Source organism: Podarcis tiliguerta (assembly GCF_965153285.1).
Source record: "Podarcis tiliguerta genome assembly, chromosome: 9".
In the NCBI taxonomy this organism is placed as follows: domain Eukaryota; kingdom Metazoa; phylum Chordata; class Lepidosauria; order Squamata; family Lacertidae; genus Podarcis; species Podarcis tiliguerta.
Genome location: NC_139542.1, coordinates 37,978,075 through 37,996,633, shown reverse-complemented (window position 1 = coordinate 37,996,633; position 18,559 = coordinate 37,978,075). Strand labels below are relative to the sequence as shown.

Here is an 18,559-nt window from a genome sequence, read left to right as displayed (position 1 = left end):
CAAAATCCCTTCTTGCATATGATGGCATGGGTTCTGTTCTGATTTTAAAGGGGGAGGGAAATGTATTTAGCATTGCTTGTCCAGCAAAAAGTCTGTATGATCTAGATGCGCTGTCAGTTTCAAAGGTTGAAGCAGCCAAGTGTATCAAGATCAATGTAAGGTACTGTATAGTTTTAATATCAAAGAGGCTGAGAGCAGGTTCTCTTCAGTATTTTGCAGATTGAATGAATAAGAAAAACTTTGTGCAAAAAATGTTCAAGAGAAGCAATTTGTAGAGTAGAAAAACATGAGAGGGAAAGGCAGTTTCTAGAGAAACAGGAGAGCAGGAAACACACAGTACCCTTGAACATCTGAGACTGATTTGCACAGAGAAACTTGCCTTATAACAAAGCAGGCAGATGGTGGTCTTTTGCTGGGCAGAATTAAGATAGAGTATTAGGAGGCAGAAATGATTTGTGAACTAGACAATTTGGTTTAAAGGGCTTGTTCTTCTCTCCTGGATTGATTCTTAGCATACAATTATTCACAGTGCTGATTTTCCCCTTTGCCCGTTTCAATGCCCATTTTTGTGTCTAGTTTCTGTGATTCTTCCAGTAACTTCTACCATGCCTCCAAATTAGAGCACATAACAACTTCCATGGGGGTAAAGTGAGTGGCACTAGATACTATGATGTGTTCGTAGGCACAGATGTGGCACTCTCTTGTTGGAGAGGAGAATACTTCAAGGCAATTGGAAGTCCATTAGATCATAGAAACAAATATGTGGTTTCTCAGTACTGGCATATTTCACTGTGATGCATGTAACACACTTCTGTTTGAAGCTCGAAAGATTTGGTAACAAAATAAAATTATGAAGGATTATGATTCCATCATAATTGGTTTCTTTCAACCATTTCACAGAACATGGAGTTATTATTTAACTAAGAATAGTAGAGGAATATGCAATAAAAACTGGTACCGGCCATTTTGAAGAAGCTTTCTTTACTGAGGCCTCTTTCAATGCAGAATGTTAATTGGTTTGCCCATTTAAAAAGAAGTCTTAAAACGCTTTCCTGTGTTGTAGAATTCCTGCAACAAGATTTTGTACATATCAAGTATGCTTTCACCTATTAGTAAGCCATGGTTCTTGGCTTAATAAACCATACTGTGCACATGCTGGTGCATGCAGCCTGATCACTCCGACTTTACTTCCCCCTTGGCATGAGCAATAAACAAACATGGAAGGGAGCAGCTTAGCATTCATCTGAACTTGGGATCGTGCCTTGCTCTATACTAACAATTGACAGCCAGTAAGCCAACAACAAATCATGGTTTAAACCTGTTTAGCAGTTGTGGTTTCTTAGGGCACACAAACCATGATCCCAAGTTTAGATATAACACTAAGCTTTCCCTACTTTGCTTACCTACTCACACCAGGGGAAGGGAAAAGTACTAGTGATCATGCTGCGTGACCAGCATGCAGCTCATGCAGTTTAGTTTAGGCCCTTGGCTTACTGTTATGTTTGAACGTGGCTGTTGTGGGTATTTCCAGAACCAACGTTTGGTTCTTGAATAAATTTCAGCAACTGTTTTGAATACTAGTAGTTAAATTTTACAGCAATCATCTTTTTGAAAAGGTTTGTGTATTTCAATGTGTGATGGTGAAACAGATGTGCAGACTATATTATATTGCATTGTGAGTGGCGAGTTTCTGGTTTTATGTTTTTAGGTATGGTGCTTACAGTGGGAGCTACATTGTTGTGACATCTTGTTTAGAAGAATATGAGTAAAAAGGTGCCTTACAGCTTTAGCTCTATTGACTTTATATTTTTCTAACCCACTAAATGCTGAATATTGCTGACTTAGTTAGCTTTTCTAGTTTTATTAATAATTGATCCGAAAGAGGAGCAAAACCAAAACAAAACAGTTCTCAATATGTTGAAGCACAGGTTAATGACTAGAAACTCTACCATCTTAGGCTGTGATAACACCTTTTCACATTATACTAGGAAACTAGTATGAAGTGTGAATTGCTAATAATAACCAAATTAGTTTATAAACTAATCACAAATGTATAGGTACTGCTTGCACTCCCCTCCCCCCTAAGGTTTAGGTGAGGGTCAAGGGTCAAAGTACTAATAAGAGTGTTTGGGATGTCTGCTGCCATGAAACAAAATGGAAACTTGATTGATAGCTGGAGGGCTGAAGGGAGAGAGCTCAATGGAGAAAGCAAAGGTCATAGAGCCATTTCCCTTCTCTGCATATATAATGATCAACCCACTCCAAGGTGAAGAAATGTAAGTACTATAAATCAATATACCATATGCTATGTATGCGTTTATTAACTTGGAACACAAATATTTATGTAATCTCAGCTAAATAGCTCCAAGGCATCATTTTATATCAAAATACTGCATGGCAGTGATTAAAACTGGTGCCTGCTTTTAGCATGTTTTATACTGATATATTAGGATTGAATGCTAAAACAAATTGAAGCTGTAAGATTTCTCCTTTTGTTAATATAAACCATACTGACAATACAGAGAGAATACTAACAAAATAGACTCTTGGGTAGGATTTCCAGGAGGTACTAAATATGAATTGCAACACAAACCCAAGTAGATCACTATATATTTTTTCTATTTTCTTTTTCTTTAGGTTTGGTGTGCATGAAATCTAGTAGTTCTGTTGTGGAGCTGGTCATGCTACTTTGTTCTCAGGTGGGTTACAATTGATTTGAGAGTGAGTTGCTGCTAAAAAAAAAAATCCTTTACAATTGCAATTATGATTTGGAGCAGTAGTCTTTGACCTTTCTGGATTCACCTTTAACCCTAGCCTACATCATGAGGCCCTGCTTTTAATTTTTTTCCATATATGACTGTCCTTTCTCTCTCTCTCTCTCCTCCCTCCCCCCCAATATTTTCCCTTCCCTTTTGCCTTCTCTTAAGAAATAGGTCCAAAATACATAGTGGTCCAAAAAGCATCCTTATTAGACTGGGGTATGACCCAGCAGCTGAAGATGAATGCTTTACAGAACTAGTTTATCTCATTTGATCAGTTGGATAATGTCCTAAAATTCTGGTTTCCTTAACCTTTTCCAGTATTTTAATAATGTTGCATACATTGGATTAAGTAACTTATATTTAAGCAGGTAAATCTGTGAAATAAAGGTTTTTGACATGGATTCAGTATAATTGTATTTCAGATATGTTGGAAGAAATGGTTTTGCCTTTTTGTATTTGTAAAAAAACTTTAAAATATATAGTGCTCCTTGCTGATCATTTTTTATTAGCTTGAGGAAAAAACTGAACCACAGTTGCCATCTATTTGAATTTTCTGATCTGTGAAACACAGTATGTCTGCTGCTCTGAAAAGCAGTGTTACACTTCACTTTGATTAACAGAAAATCTAATCTGAAAAATTAGAGTTGTCAACAAATAATAGTATGTAGTAGATCAAATAGCACTTTACTCATCTCCTAGTTTTCTCCATTGTAATTATATATGAGGTTTCTATCGAGCTTTTCTTTTTGGCATTTTAAAAATGATACCTTCCTGGTAGTAAATTCCCCTACTTAAAACTTTAAAATAGCCTTTTTTAATGGGAAGGTTATTGGTCTAGAGGTCAAGGGTTTTGACCCATTTCAAAACCTTTGACCTTCATTTAAAGCCCTTATGGTTTACTTGCCTGACGAATAAGGATAATGTAAAATTAATGTTTTTTTTACATCGATTTATTCGTTTTAGTGCTTATATTGCCAAATGTATTTAGACTGTGCTGATGGACATTTCATGAATACAAATGAAAGAATCATAGAAGGTGTGAAAAATCAATAACCTGCATTGACAATAAAGTGCAATAAAAACAATTACTTCTGGAGATTACACCTAATGGATTTTTGCAATGAACTAGTGAAGAGCCAGTTATGTTTCTAGTTGCCTTATTATTCAGTGATGTAGTCAGAACCATGTTGACAGGATTGCTTCTTCTTTCTCATCCTCCTCTTCCTCCTCCTCCTCCTCCTCTTCCTCTTCTTCTTGGAATGCATATAAGCTTGCAAAAATCTAGAGTTTTCATCCAATTTCACTTCTTGTTTTCCATGATAGGGTTTGTTTGTTTTAAAAAAGGTCATCTTCCGAAGTGTAGATATACTACTTGAAATGCGTTTTGAACATTAGCACTCCATGCATAAAATTATTTGGATTAAAATGCTCCTTACTGTATACTGGAAATAATAACAAAAGTTTCAGTTATGTCCCCTTTGTTTCTTGGCTCAAAAAAGCAAAACAAAGTGTACCTTGAGAACTGCTGTGTGTCTCCACACTGGATAGTGTTGGTACTGATGCAATCTAAAATGGAATAAATGACATGCTCTAATGTGCCTATTTGTCATACATGTCACAGTGCTGTTTTAATGGTAATCTAATGTTAGAATACGGCAATGGGTTAGTTGAGTTGGTAGCAGTGAAACATGAGGTTTTATATGAAATACTTGAAATAAACCAATACAGCAAACCAAACCCATAACATCCTTTCATACCAAAGAGTAGCTAAAATATTTCGTTGACTGTGCAAAAAGTGGTGTAAGAAATCAAATTAGCTCCAGATGTATACAGATTTGATCTGGGGTGATAATTACATTTTTCACTCTGAATTTTCCTAATTCAGAGAGGTCAGTATGGCAATCACAGAAGTGATTTATTTTCTTAAGAGGTAAACTGTCTGTTGCTACATGAAAGCATGAGAGATATGAAATTGAATTTCAGCTCGACATTTTACAGATACTGGAAGGAGATGGGGTTGAGTTTGATTGATTTTTTTTCTTTTTGTGGGACAAGGGAGGGGGGAAGTGAAGCGACCCTCTTGCTAAAAGTTTAATTAATTTTTTAAGAAGAGATGGAGAGGAAGGAGTGCCAAAGATCGAAAGATCAGGTCAAAAACTAGTTTTTAATCACATAAATAATACAAAGTAGTTACAAATAAGCATCTGCAAGCATGATTTAAAACTTTACAAATTTGTTGGACATGATGCTAAATTAGATCTCTGCTTTGATTAATACTTTTGTGATATGTACCTAATATTAATCAGTAATTCTCTCAAAATATTATTTACTCATACCTATTAGTCTTGCTTTACTGTTAGGCTTTGTCTGACACATCATTTCCCAAATACCTGTGGTTTGAGAAAAAAATGTTCATTATTTTGACAAGGATTAAAAAAGACAAGACTACAACTTTTGTTGATGCTCTTGTAAGATTATTCTGTATTGTAGTACAGTAAAAAAATCCATTTTGTTCAGCAGTATTTTGCTGCTGTATGTTTGACCGGTATCTTTCGAGTGTCTTAGCTCCCCCCCTCCCTGGGAGGGCAAAATTTCAAGTTGTTTAACATAGTATTGCTTTGCTCTGCCTAACAATCCAGCTGAATGTACAAAAATAACCCAACATCCTAAAGCAGTTTTTAAAGTGACATTCAGTTCTGACACTGAATACTTACCTTCATATCTAACTATTGCAACATAAGGAATTCTGCATTTAATATTAACAGAAAAGTGTTCCTGCTTATTTGACATTAATATCATTTTTGAAGGACTCAGCGTTGCATTCAAGGCCACTTTATAAAAGCATTGTGTTGCTCATCCTAATTCAGTCTGACATACATTCCAATAACACTACCTCCCCTCCAGAGTTTAAAGCTAAATTTATGGCTGAGCATTGTGAAGTGCATCATTTAAAAATGGTTTCAACCCAAAACATCTAATAAATAAATAATGTGTATGGCTACTCAGTAGTAGACTTTCCAGACTAGAAATCATTCCATCGGATACTCAACAGTCCACTATCGTAGAGGGCTGTCAGATAAATCTTATAGTAGCTGCATTTATGTCCTGTAAATCACATGTTATTGTCTGAGCCTTCTGCCAGGTCATCTATTCTTTTCCCATTTATCAGAAATGCATATAGTACATTGAAACTAGAAATACCATCTAGTCTGGGCCCAGCTTCCTGTCCAAGTAATTAAAACAGCCAAAAGAATGAAATCCTCAGCATCGTGTTACTTTTAAATGAATCATGTCCTTAATGTATGTAGATCTACTTCTTTGCTACTGTAGTGCATCATTCTTATATAAAGGTATTGTTAGATTCTATTTGGAGTAAAAACACTGCTGATTTCTGTAGGGTTGCACATACAGATTCAAGTGCGTGTAAGTGAACATTCCCATGTGCACAATGATTTATTTATCAGATCTATTAACTGAGCTATTTCTGTGAATTAATTGTACTGAAGCTTATTAAAATTCAGTCTTTTAAAATATTCTCTGCTCTAAAATATTTGTGTTCGATGTTGCACATCTATTTGTATTTTAAACCCTTTTTTTGGAGAGGATATCAGGTGGTGCATATGACGCATCCGGAAAAGGCTGTGAGTTCTGCATCTGGATCCTGTTCCTTTGGATTAAAACTGTTACAGTGGTACCTCAGGTTAAGTATTTAATTCGTTCCGGAGGTCTGTTCTTAACCTGAAACTGTTCTTAACCTGAAGCACCACCTTAGCTAATGGGGCCTCCTGCTGCTGCCGCGCCGCCGGAGCACGATTTCTGTTCTCAACCTAAAGCAAAGTTCTTAACCCGAGGTAATATTTCTGGGTTAGTGGAGTCTGTTCCCTGAAGCGTATGTAACCTGAAGCGTATGTAACCTGAGGTACCACTGTATTTTCAGATTACTTTGAATTAATAGGTGAAAATTCTATGTAGCTCTTACAATTGCAAAAGAAAAGACTTCTGTATAGGTGGTGGAAGAGCAAGAACCACTAAATGGGACTCTCATGTAAGATCAGCATTTTTACTTCAGATGAACTGATTTAGAATAAGCCCTCAACTTTCAGCTATAAGAAGTAAAATCCCTGCTCCAGTAGACCCATTTTCTAAATAAATAAATAAATTTCTTGTATCCTAGTCAGGATTATGAAAACTTACTTAATGCACGAAAAGGAATCAGAATTCTGCACTTAAGTGACTCGTAATAAAATACCTTGACTATCTGGCATGCTGCCTAGAAAAATCTGTTTCTCAGGTTCCCTCTGAAATTGGTGTGGATACACCTGTAACTTAAAAGAAACATAGTGATAAGCTAAGGTAGGGTTAGGCAACCTAAGGCTGGATGCGGCCAAATCGCCTTCTCAGTCCGGTCCGGGAATCAGCGTGTTTTTACATGAGTAGAATGTGTCCTTTTATTTAAAACGCATCTCTGGGTTATTTGTGGGGCACAGGAATTCATTCATTTCTCCTCCCAAAATATAGTCCAGCCCACCACATGGTCTGAGGGACGGTGGACAGCCCACGGCTGAAAAAGGTTCTGACCCCTGAGCTCAGGGCAAGGCTTTTGTGATCTATTATACTTATCTGAGTAGCCTAATTGCTTACAAGATCTCAATTCAAGGGGAACTACATGCAACTTTTATGTAACAATCACATCATTGAAATCTTGGGTATGTCTCATGCGGCAAGCATCCAAACCTTTTCAAAACATAGGTGACTGCGAACTATAGAGAATAAACATTCTGAGAAGCATCTCCTTTGTCTGGATAGTTAATTTCAAGGTTCACATTGCAAAATCCATGTTATATTATCCCTGGGTTGAAAGTGAAACTGCCCATAGAAATCAATAAAGAAATCCAGGATTAGGCTGTAGTTCTGATTTGGTACTAGAATGTTCACCCAGAAATGAAAGCTGTAGCAAAAGGACAATTTCAAATTCTTGTAACTTAAAGTCTTATTTAGCAAGAAGCTGTGTGCGTTATGTGGGGTTTGGTGCATGGCACATCTCCTGCTCAATCATACATACTTAAGTCGTTGATTTCTCCGAGAAATGCTTCCAATAAGAGGGCTGTTGAAATGGGACATTCAGGACATGCCATTCTCATCTCCTCCCTCCCCTTTATATGCTACAGACAATCTTTTACAAAGTCGTAACTTACTTACTTGGATAACTGGTATCACTATGTGGGACCTCCTGTATGTTTCTGCCTTCACTACTAAACCGCTTACTTGGAAAATAGCAGAGTTCAGTTTCTTCAACACAGGACAGGAATGGGAACCTGTGACCCTACAGATGTTGCTATACTAAATTCCCAGCATCTCTAACCATTGACCATGCTGGCTGGGACAGATGGGAGTTGTAGTCTAACAATTATTGGAGGGCCGCAGGTTCCCAACCTGGCATAGCAGAGTATCAAGCTGGAAATAAAAACTCCCTGATTTATTTAAATGTGTTGGTTTTTTAAAGGGTTTATTATAAACTCTGCCTTCGAATTCCGGGAAAGTCTGTGGAGGTTGAACACAAATGCCATGTTTATAAAGCAATGACGCTGATTTGGAAATTCAGATGGGCCCTTTCCTTCTTATGTTTGAATTCCAAAAAGATAATTATTCGCAGTGAATAATCGTAGTGACGTGAGCACAACTTCCTCTCTGTTTCACATTGGAATGTAGGAATCTCAGTGCTGTCAAAATCACTCCAATGGGGGCTGGGGAGGTGCAAAAGAGTTTCTTGATTAAACATAGAGGCACCAAGCACATGCAGCCTATTTGCTTCTTCTTCCAACTTGCAGAACATTCCCACCCCCACGCCCAAAAAAGAGAAAACTTTGATCCTGAGGAGGAGATGTACTTTTAGATTCATCCGAGTGAAGATTTTTCCAGACTAGCCTAGCAGGTCTAAACATTGTGACACCAAACAGAGCTAAGACTCTGTATGCTTAAAGGATGTTGGAGACCATCTCTTGAACACCAGAAACACTTATACATATGAAGGAACATATGCAAAACAAAGCAGTACTTTAACATAAATTACAGATATGTAGTCCTGCTGTTTGGTGTGTGCACACATGCTTCAATTTCCCTTAATTATTTTAGTGTCCACACTTGAAAAATTGCATTATTCTAATATATATAAATCCAGTATTTTCAGTAAGGGGTTTTATTTGATGGGGCGGGGGCAAAACAGCAGAGCAATTGTAAGTTAAAGTATCCCACTGCAGATGTTAAGAACTAAAAGGTCATAATTTAGCTGCAGAAGCAAGGGCCCCGTCCTCCCCCTCAAACCTCAAGGCATCCTATTGCTTCATTCGCACACTAGGACTTAAAAAACCCAACCATTTAAGGTGAATTTTGTGCTAAGAGAGCACACCCTGTGGTTTGGCAGTCTAGTCAGAAGGATGATACCATGCTGGTTTTCTAACTGGATCTTTGAACAATATTCTCATGGGTGGTAAATGTAAAACAAAGTAATATCAACTGGCACTTAATTCTGTGAGCTCCCTGCTGATTGGGCTAGGCAGTGAAATAGAGCTCTTCCTGACAGGAAGTCAGCCTATAAGTGTGGAGACCCCTGAACATAAAGTGTGCTTTAATTTGAGAACCTGCTGTTTTACAGCTTTTCTCTTTAATTTGAGAGCTTAGGAAAAAGGGGCTAGACTAGGGGAATGGATGCAAGCTGACTGGCCGTAGGATAGAAAGTATAGAGTGTGGTAGCAATTGTGTGCTTTTTACACCAATTATAAATGTGGGAGCAGTTATTTTGAGGCAATTTAGATAGTTTCTTGCTACCCAGGCTTGATTCTAAACCTGATACTGCAACATATAAATCACTTACCTGTGTAGGCTTTCTACACAGATGGCTGTGTTTAAAAAGTATTTACTACATGCTCTAGCCTCTACATGTTCAGCTTCAGCATGTTACCATTGTGTCTGCCAGGCTCACAGATTGCTGGCCTATTTAGGATGCTTACATATGGGACAGCAGACATAGTAAGTGCCGTTTTAAACTAGAATCTGGCAGTGCAGAGCACTGGCATGGGCAAATGAAAGCTGTGTGGCAGGTTTAAATTGGGCCTTGCAAGAGCGAATAGGCACTGTAGTTACAGTGTCTGATGTTGAGAGGACATTTTCCCTCATAACTTTATTAGTGATATGCTATCCAGTATTAGTTGCACTCAGAGCAGAATGTTTGTGTTCAGTTTTTGGCGTCCAGTTTTTGTTTTCAAACAGAGAAGAGTTAATATTTAATTCAAAAGAGGTGTCTGGCCAACTTGATTCTCATGCTAGTTTTAATATTAAGCGTGGTTAATTACTTTGGTTCATTTGCCTACTGATTGCTCTCAGGTGGTCACTGTTGCCATCTGTTTGTCTCTAGAGACAATGCGGTGTGTCTCTGGGGGTGAAGTCAACTGCTGTGTTAGCAGCACTGGGCTGATTTCTCTGGAGCAGAAGCCTGGGCGGTGTGTATGAAGGTTATGGGCTGCCCAGACGACAATAACCCACTCTCAGCTTTGCTGATGCGGTCCAAAGGAAAGCAGAGCAATATATTTGGCACCAGCTTGGTTGTAGGCAGTGCTTTCGCCCCCTAGAAAAATAGGTGCTGGTACTCATCATGAAGGGACGCGGGTGGTGCTGTGGGTTAAACCACAGAGCCTAGGGCTTGCCAATCAGAAGGTCGGCAGTTCGAATCCCCGCAATGGGGGGATTGGTTGGTCTGGTCCCTGCTCCTGCCAACCTAGCACTTCAAAAGCACATCAGAGTACAAGTATATAAATAGGTACCGCTCCGGCAGGAAGGTAAACGGCGTTTCCATGCACTGCTCTGGTTCGCCAGAAGTGGCTTAGTCATGCTGGCCACATGACCTGGAAGCTGTACACTGGCTCCCTCAGCCAGTAAAGCAAGATGAGCGCCGCAACCCCAGAGTCGTACGCGACTGGACCTAATGGTCAGGGGTCCCTTTACCCTTTACCTTTACTCATCATGAAGTTGTTACAGTAAGTGCCACACCTTTTAACAACAACAAAAAGAGGTGCCAGTACTTCATACCTTTGAGTACCCCTTGGAGAAAAAAACTGGCAGTTGGAGTTGCCCGATGGAGATGTACAAGGTGCCATCCAACAATCTTAGGGACTCCATTCCAGATTTGTGTAGGGTTTGCTCCTTACCCTTGTCTTCCCCCAGAGATATCCCACAAGGCAGCAGTGGTTTAGAATCAAGAGTTTTCCTTTCCTAGATGGGTGAGCCTCACCTGTCCCTCACTTCCCTCTACAGCATGTGCAGAAACCACCTTCTTGACAATTGGATTCATTATTGGTATCACCCACTCAATCAGCTGGAGCCTATATTCGCATTCAGGAGAAATCCCTAACTCATCAAGGGTTTGAGACCCATTGGCTACCCTCACCTGGTTTAGCTGGCCAGTTGAAGCAGTTTCCTGGGTATGGCCGCTGTTGCATGATGATGGCTTCTAGGAGCCACCGGTGACAGCTGAGTGCATGGTGGGGACCAAAGGTGTACAAAATACCGCAGAAGGAGCATGATGTGTCTCACACCGTGGGTACTACTCCTCCCCTAACACCCCGTACATTATATATTCACATATAGGAGTTGCAGCAAAAAACTGCTGCTGTGTGGAGTGGTCCAAACCAAGAACGCCAGCCAGCAAGCCATGCTTTTCCCAGGATAGCATTCCACTCCCGTCCCCCAAGTTTTCTGTTCATTCAGCCCCATACTTGGAGGAAGTATGCTTCCGTATACCAAGTGCTGGAAATCACAGTAGGGGAGAGTGTTCTTGTGCTCAGGTCCTGTTGGCAGGTTTCTGATAGGCATCTGGTTAACTATTTTGTGAGAACAGGATGCTGAACTAGTTGGCTTTTGGCCTGACTCAGCAGGTCTCTTCTTATAGTACTTCATAGTAACTACATAGAGTACTTCATAGCATGCTGCAGCCACTAAGCCTCCTCAGAACACACTGTTGGGGGGAATCTTCCCCCCACTTTCTTCATAAACATACTACAAGTGTTTGGGTCCTCCAACTCATTTGTACATGTTGCTGTTTTAGTTACACAATAATCGGAGAAGGAGTTGACTATTAATATACAGAATTTGTTCAGTTAGTTCCCTTTGTTTTAGCCTTTGGGTTACAGATTGAGAGATTTTTGTTTCTGGGCATTTGGATTACATTAACTTTTCTTCCTTCTGCTACAAATGGCTTTAGAGTTGCTCTGGTCTTTAGCTCTCACTTCTTTTGTATTTTATTGTTGTTCTTATTGCATATATTTGCATCTGTATTTTAACTGTGTAAGCTGGATTGGGGGTTCTTGTAGGTGAAAGGTGGTGTAAAATTTTCCTAAATGAATAATGAATGAATAAGAGTAAGTTTTTACATTTTTCTTTAGAGTGCACAAGGATGTGCCAACAATGTTACAGGTGGCCAGATTTTTTGTTTTGTTTTGTTCCTGTGGTTGAATCATTTGGATGTTTGATGTGATGCTTATCCAATGAATCATGCCATCAGCAAAATATATTTTTGTTCAGAGGTCTAGCTAAGACCACTGTACAGTACCAGAAGTGGTTGAAAATCCTGTGGCATATGGAGAATATTAACATGTGTTTTAATCTGGTTTTTAGCTTGTCCTTGATATAATTATTTAGTTTTAAATGCCTTTAACTGGGTTTTTAATGACAATTATGTTTTATTCTTTTTGTAAACTGCTTTGAGGTTTTATTATGATAAAGCAATGTATAAATCTTGTGAAATAAATAAACATTGAATTTTGTGAGCCTGCTATATAGGTATGTTTTACAAACATATGCACCATATGGCTTTGAAAGAAAACTTTATGCTGGAAGGAATGAAGTTAGTATTTAAAACACGATAATTTTATCAGTACATGGTATGGCAGTATGAAATTAGTGCTTATTTCTTTTGAAAGATAAAAGTAGTACCTCTGCAGTTTGTGTCTACAAAAGTTCATTGTGGCCTTGAATTCTCTATTTAAGTATTAAAATTAAATTCTCGTTATAAGGTAATTTCAGGTATTTACTGCACAACAATATAACACCAGTTTATAGGAAGCCTGCTCGGAGTGGAATACACAGAATGGTTAAACAGCAGGGGAGTCTTCTGCTTTTAGTTAAAAACTGCTGTTTCTGTATGGCATATTTACAACTTATTTAATTCTTAATGTAGTGTGCTGTGGGACTGAGCATACGAAAAAGAGTAGAAAGAGCTCTGCTTTCTGTGTCTAAGGCTATTACTTGCTGTACAATAATAAAGGCACTATTTTATTGGGTTAGTTGTAATTAACTTCAGCACTATGCATTCATATAAATCATTCTCAATCTGTTTTCTTTGCATTTTCCTTCCTTTAACTGAGTTAGCATAGTTGTTTTCAAATGTTGTTTTTCCTATAAGGAATAAAGCTGTAATAGCCTTTCTCTAAATGGACTTGTAGAGCTAATTATTCTAATAATTATTTAATCTGCATTGATAGAGTCTTAATGCAATTTTTACATATGGTTATGGATCAGGATTTTGGCTGTGGTCTGGATTTGACCACGAACATTAAAAACAAATTTATCTATTACCAGAACTCTCCTTCCTTGGGAGGGGGTGTTATTATTGTTTCTTTCCTTGCTTCTTTGTCTTGATCTGAGTGCCCCCCCCCAAAAAAAACCCCTAGTGCTTAACACTTTCAGGCACTGAATAGAACCTGAATCTACCTTAAGTGTCAGATTTACACATAATTTCCATGGTGTTTCCTTTTTCCAGTGTTATACCAAATCTTCCCCTTCTCAAGTCTCAAAAGACAGGGCACACATTGGATTGTGCCAGTTACTTGGACTATTTCATATGAGATAAAAGTGAACATCATAAAGCTCATTTTTGGCTTTGGTAAATTTAATTCTTTAACTAGTGTAATGTGGCTTTAAAATCTTGGTTCCTTACTGCCTTTGTTTTGATGACAAGAGCAATAGTTTTCAAATGTAATGGAACAAAAAGTACTTTCTGCTTATATCTGAACACATTGTGTCGTGTTTTTTTTTTAGCCTTATAAAAATAATTAGCCGCTATATAGTTCTAATGGCAGCCTTGAAAGTTTTAGCCTGGAGCAGTCTCTAATGAACAGCCCTTGTTTTTTTCCATTTGGGCTTTGAGATTCCCTAAAGACTTGACTTCAGACCTCAGAGGGCAGCAGCTGCCATTTGTCTTGAGTACTAGTGTTGCGAAATAGTCAGACCACGTACTAATAGAACACATTTGTACAATTCAGTACATAGATGCTTGATAGAGGTTTAATGATGATCATCTGTTGAGAGCTTGTAGATGGGTGGACTTAGAGCAACTTCTATTGCACCTTATCAAAATAATACCATCTGTATTGATCAGGTGGATAATGTTGCTTGGCTAAGCTTTCTTTCCCAGAGCAGGTTTTTGGTTTTTTTTTACAGACTGCTATGTTTTTATATTAAAAATCTCTTTTCTTACAAATTTCTAAGAAATCTTGAAGTGCTTAATGCCTCAGATCTGTGCAAAGTTGTTCAGCTGCATAATTGACAAAACTGAACTCTTACATACTGTCCCTTCTCGTATACCATAAATAATAAAACTGGAGGGGATCCTGTAGTAGTCTGTCCTTTCCAATGCTCTGCTTGTTGCAAGAAATGCAGGGCCAGAGCATCCCCAACAAGCCCACTACCCCTCGAGGTATTTGGTTCAATTGCCAAACTTCCCTTTTCATGTCAACACATTTCTCCAAACGCTGTGCCAAAATCTACCCTTCTGTCATAAAATTATAGAATCATAATATTTTAGAGTTGGAAGGGACTACAAGAGTCATCTAGCCCAATCCCCTGCAGTGCAGGAATCTCAAGTAGAGACATGGCCATCCAATCTCTACTTGAAAACCTCCAAGGAAGGAGAGTCCATCACCTCTTGTGGGAGTCTTTTCCACTGTTCATATAGCTCTTACTGTCAGAAAGTTATTCCTGTGTTTAATCAGACTCTCCTTTTCTTCACTTGAACTTGAATCATAACTAATTCCCTCAACTGTTCCTCATAAGGCTTGACTTCCATACTCTTGATCATTTTGGTCACCCTCACCTGCACATGTTCCAACTTGTCAATTGTGGCACCAAGAACTAGACACAGTACTCCAGGTGTGGTCTGACCAGGGCAGAATAGAGCAGTACTATTACTCCCTTTTATCAGCATACTATACTTCTGTTGATGCAGTGTAGAATACTATTAGCTTATTCTTTTCCTCTTTTTTGGTTGCTGTTGACTCATGTTAAGCTTGTGGTCTACTAAGACCCCTAGATCCTTTTCACATGTAGCATTGCCAATTCACTTGTCCCCACCTTAGATTTGCACAATGTGTTATTCCTGCCTACGCGTGGATCCTTACATTTCCCCCCGTTGAAATTCATTTTGTTAGTTTAGGCCCAGTTCTCCAATCTGTTAACTCTGTCTTGAATCCTAGTTCTGTCTTCAGTGGCATAATTATCTAACCCCCTACCCCCTGGTTTGGTGTCATCTGCAAGTTGGTACAGATGCTGAACACTACAATTAGCATGACATTTGGAGTTTCCCTAGGGGAGCTCTGAATGTAGCTTTGCAACTTCAAATACATTTGAAGTATCTGTATTCAGTGCTTTTTTTCTGGGGGTATGCATACCCCTAAACATTTTATGAATCTTTGTACTTTTGTCCATTTACTGTATTTATTTTTCCAAATTTGAACTATAAAATGGCGATTTTCTTGAGTCAAAACAAGAGTATGCCTAAACATTTTTTAAAGAAAATAAAGCACTGCCTGTACCCATTTATTTATTCCCCGAGTCCGTGTAAGTGGAGGAACACTTAAGTGTCAGGACCTGGCTGAGACAGTAAGCAACTGTACCTGAATCAAGATCTTGAGGGGGTATGTTTTTCAGTTCAGGTTTTATGAAGTCAGTTGCTGCAGCTGAAAGAGTTGGATCTTGAGTTGGATCTGGAGGAACTGGATCTAAAATGCATCAGGAAGCAGCTACTGATTTGAAAATGCAACGTGTGAATTGACTTGGGGTGTGATGTGACCATTCTGATGGGGCCCTTTACTCTAAGCCAGGGATCAGCAAACGTTTTCAGCAGGGGGCCAATCCACTGTCCCTCAGACCTTGTGGGGGGCCGGACTATATTTTGAGGGGGGAAATGAACAAATTCCTGTGCCCCACAAATAACCCAGAGATGCATTTTAAATAAAAGCACACGTTCTACTCATGTAAAAACACCAGGCAGGCCCCACAAATAACCAGAGATACATTTTAAATAAATGAACATATTCTACTCACGTAAAAACACACTGATTCCTGGACCGTCCACAGGCTGGATTTAGAAGGCGATTGGGCCTTAGCTTGCCTACCCATGCTCTAAGCCTTGAACCTAGCTTATTGAATACCTGGAACTGTGTATGTTCAGGCCTTAGAGCCTACATCGGAGCAGATGATCGGAGTGTTTAACATTGGCCTCTGAAATTGGCAGGAAGGATGACATTTCTGGACAGATCAGACCCTGTAAAATAGTAGACTCCTGGCCTTCTACCCTTGCTCACCAAGAGAACAGTGCCTTCTGTCTGCTGCATTTCAGCTTCTTAATTTCCACCTCCAGTTCCCAAGAAATGATCTCAAGGACCCTAAGCTGAAGAACACACCCTCTAGATCTCTCTACTGCCATCCATGGTCCTCCTTTGCCCCATGCAAAGTTCTTTTCAGCACTTTAAGGCAATTTATATCTCACAGCTACTTGCATTTTTGTCAGTGCTTAAGTATTTACTATAGATTCACTATAGACTGCACAGTAATTATGATCATGTACATTAGCAGTAGATTTTATAGGCATAGGAAATAGTAGTCGATTAAGTTCAGCTTACAGCAGGTATGAAATTATTGACTTGGTCGATCTCCTCTTGCAGTCCTTCCTTTTGAAAGTGCTGAAATGTATTCTCCAGTTATTCAGCTACATTAGTGGTCGACTCTGAGGCTTTTAACATGTTTTTCATCAGCACCTTTGGGAGAAGGATAACAAAGATCTTGACATAACAATGCAGTCAGCTCTGAGAATGTAATTGCAGTACAGGATATATGTGCTGTGTTGAAGCATTGCATTAAACATGAAAGACATTGGTTGTTACATTTTTGCCCCCCTCCCCCGCCAAGCTATTAAAGCATGCTTAAGGGAGTGTTCACCTGTGGCTTAAAAAAATTTGTTTAGACTAATATTTTCTCTGATCTTTGTCTGTGATAGAGAGAGTTAAGCTGGAAAAAACCCAAGATAAATGTCTTTGCTTCTCAGTTTGGGCAATTTCTGTTTTCAGTAATTAAGTTCTGAAGCACTACACTGAGTGTGATTCAAGGTGAAAGCCATTGTTTGAAGACAAAAACATGTGCATGATGTCATGTAGAGAAAATGATAGCTCTTCATTTATATCCCCACCTTCCAACACTTCTCCTGCCAATATTTTGTGAGGGAATGCTAAAACAAGTGAAGAGGCATGTTGGCAAAAGAATAGAAACATCTAGGCAGGATAAACAATCACTTTAGTGCCCATTGTTGTGGTATACAACTGTATACTCCAAAAAATTGTAGCAACAAAAATACATAATTATGATTGATTGCTTTATAGGCCTATGAGCAACCCCCCCCCCCAAATGCTTCTAGTTATTCAGATGTGTTGTTGTTTTTTGTAAATTGAGGCATGCCTATAGAGGAAGACACAAGGGAACTCCCCAAATACCCTGTGGGTTGGATACCTTATTTATTTTGCAGTATTTCCATGGTAGCTGTGCCATGGGCCAGTTGCTGATTGGACTGTTTCTTGAGGTGCCAAGGCTTGTTCAGCAATCTAGCTCTCTTGGCTGGTATTAATAAAATAATGAGGTTTGTGATGAGAACTGATAAGGTGTGGTGCCTTGGATTAAGGAAACCTGAGATCAAAACTGTGCTTGGTGATGAAGTTGCCTTGGGCTGCCCCAGAGGGGAAGAAGGACTCATCTACAGTCTCTGCCTAAAGACCACCAGCCCTTTGACTCTTCTTCCTCTGCCATTTAACATTGGCCATGCAGTCAGGCTAGTTGAACTGTTTCCGTACCAAAGAGCTGTTATGAGAACTATTCTCCCCCCCCCCCCAATCTGTAAGCAACTTTAGGGGCCTTATCAGTTGCAGTGGGTTGTTGATTAAAAAAAGAAAAGTATTTTAAAAATAGATTAAAAATATTTTTGCCTAACCTACATCTGTGGTGATGACAGGCTTAATACCTTTTGACCTTGGTATTCTCTCACCCTTGTAGTAGGAAGTCAATATGCTGAATGCTTAGTTTGAATAGCACTTTGGATGGTTCTTGTTATCTGGATAGATGTGGTCATGCTCATCAGCTGACATTGTTTACAGTACAAACAATACATGTACTGCATGTATTGAATACATCGGTACTTAGCCAGCACAACCAGTCCTTTTTTAAATTAAAGTTGTGTATGTATAAATTTTGAGTTAAAATTTTAATACCTTGTGTCACCATCTTAACTTTTACTATAACTGTTTTCACTGGTTTAATTAATGTAAATTTGTTCTTTTAATTACCTTTTTCACTTTTGCATTGTAGGAGTGGCAGAACTCAATACAGAAGAATGCTGGCCTAGCTTTCATTGAGCTTGTCAACGAAGGAAGGTAACTTCCTAGTTATATTAATTTCTATAATCACCATTATTCATATTGAGCAAA

General features: G+C 38.8%; 1 protein-coding gene across 5 annotated transcripts in view; it reads left to right on the top strand.

Moving 5' to 3' along the window:
• The window catches only part of LRBA (LPS responsive beige-like anchor protein), a 350,444-nt gene that overhangs the window by 97,767 nt on the left and 234,118 nt on the right, over positions 1-18,559 (top strand). For all 5 annotated transcript variants that reach the window (XM_083456976.1, XM_083456977.1, XM_083456975.1 and 2 more), the window contains exons 34-35: positions 2,638-2,699; positions 18,441-18,505. In XM_083456976.1, coding sequence (XP_083313102.1) covers positions 2,638-2,699; positions 18,441-18,505 — 127 coding nt within the window. The remainder of the gene's footprint in view (positions 1-2,637; positions 2,700-18,440; positions 18,506-18,559) is intronic.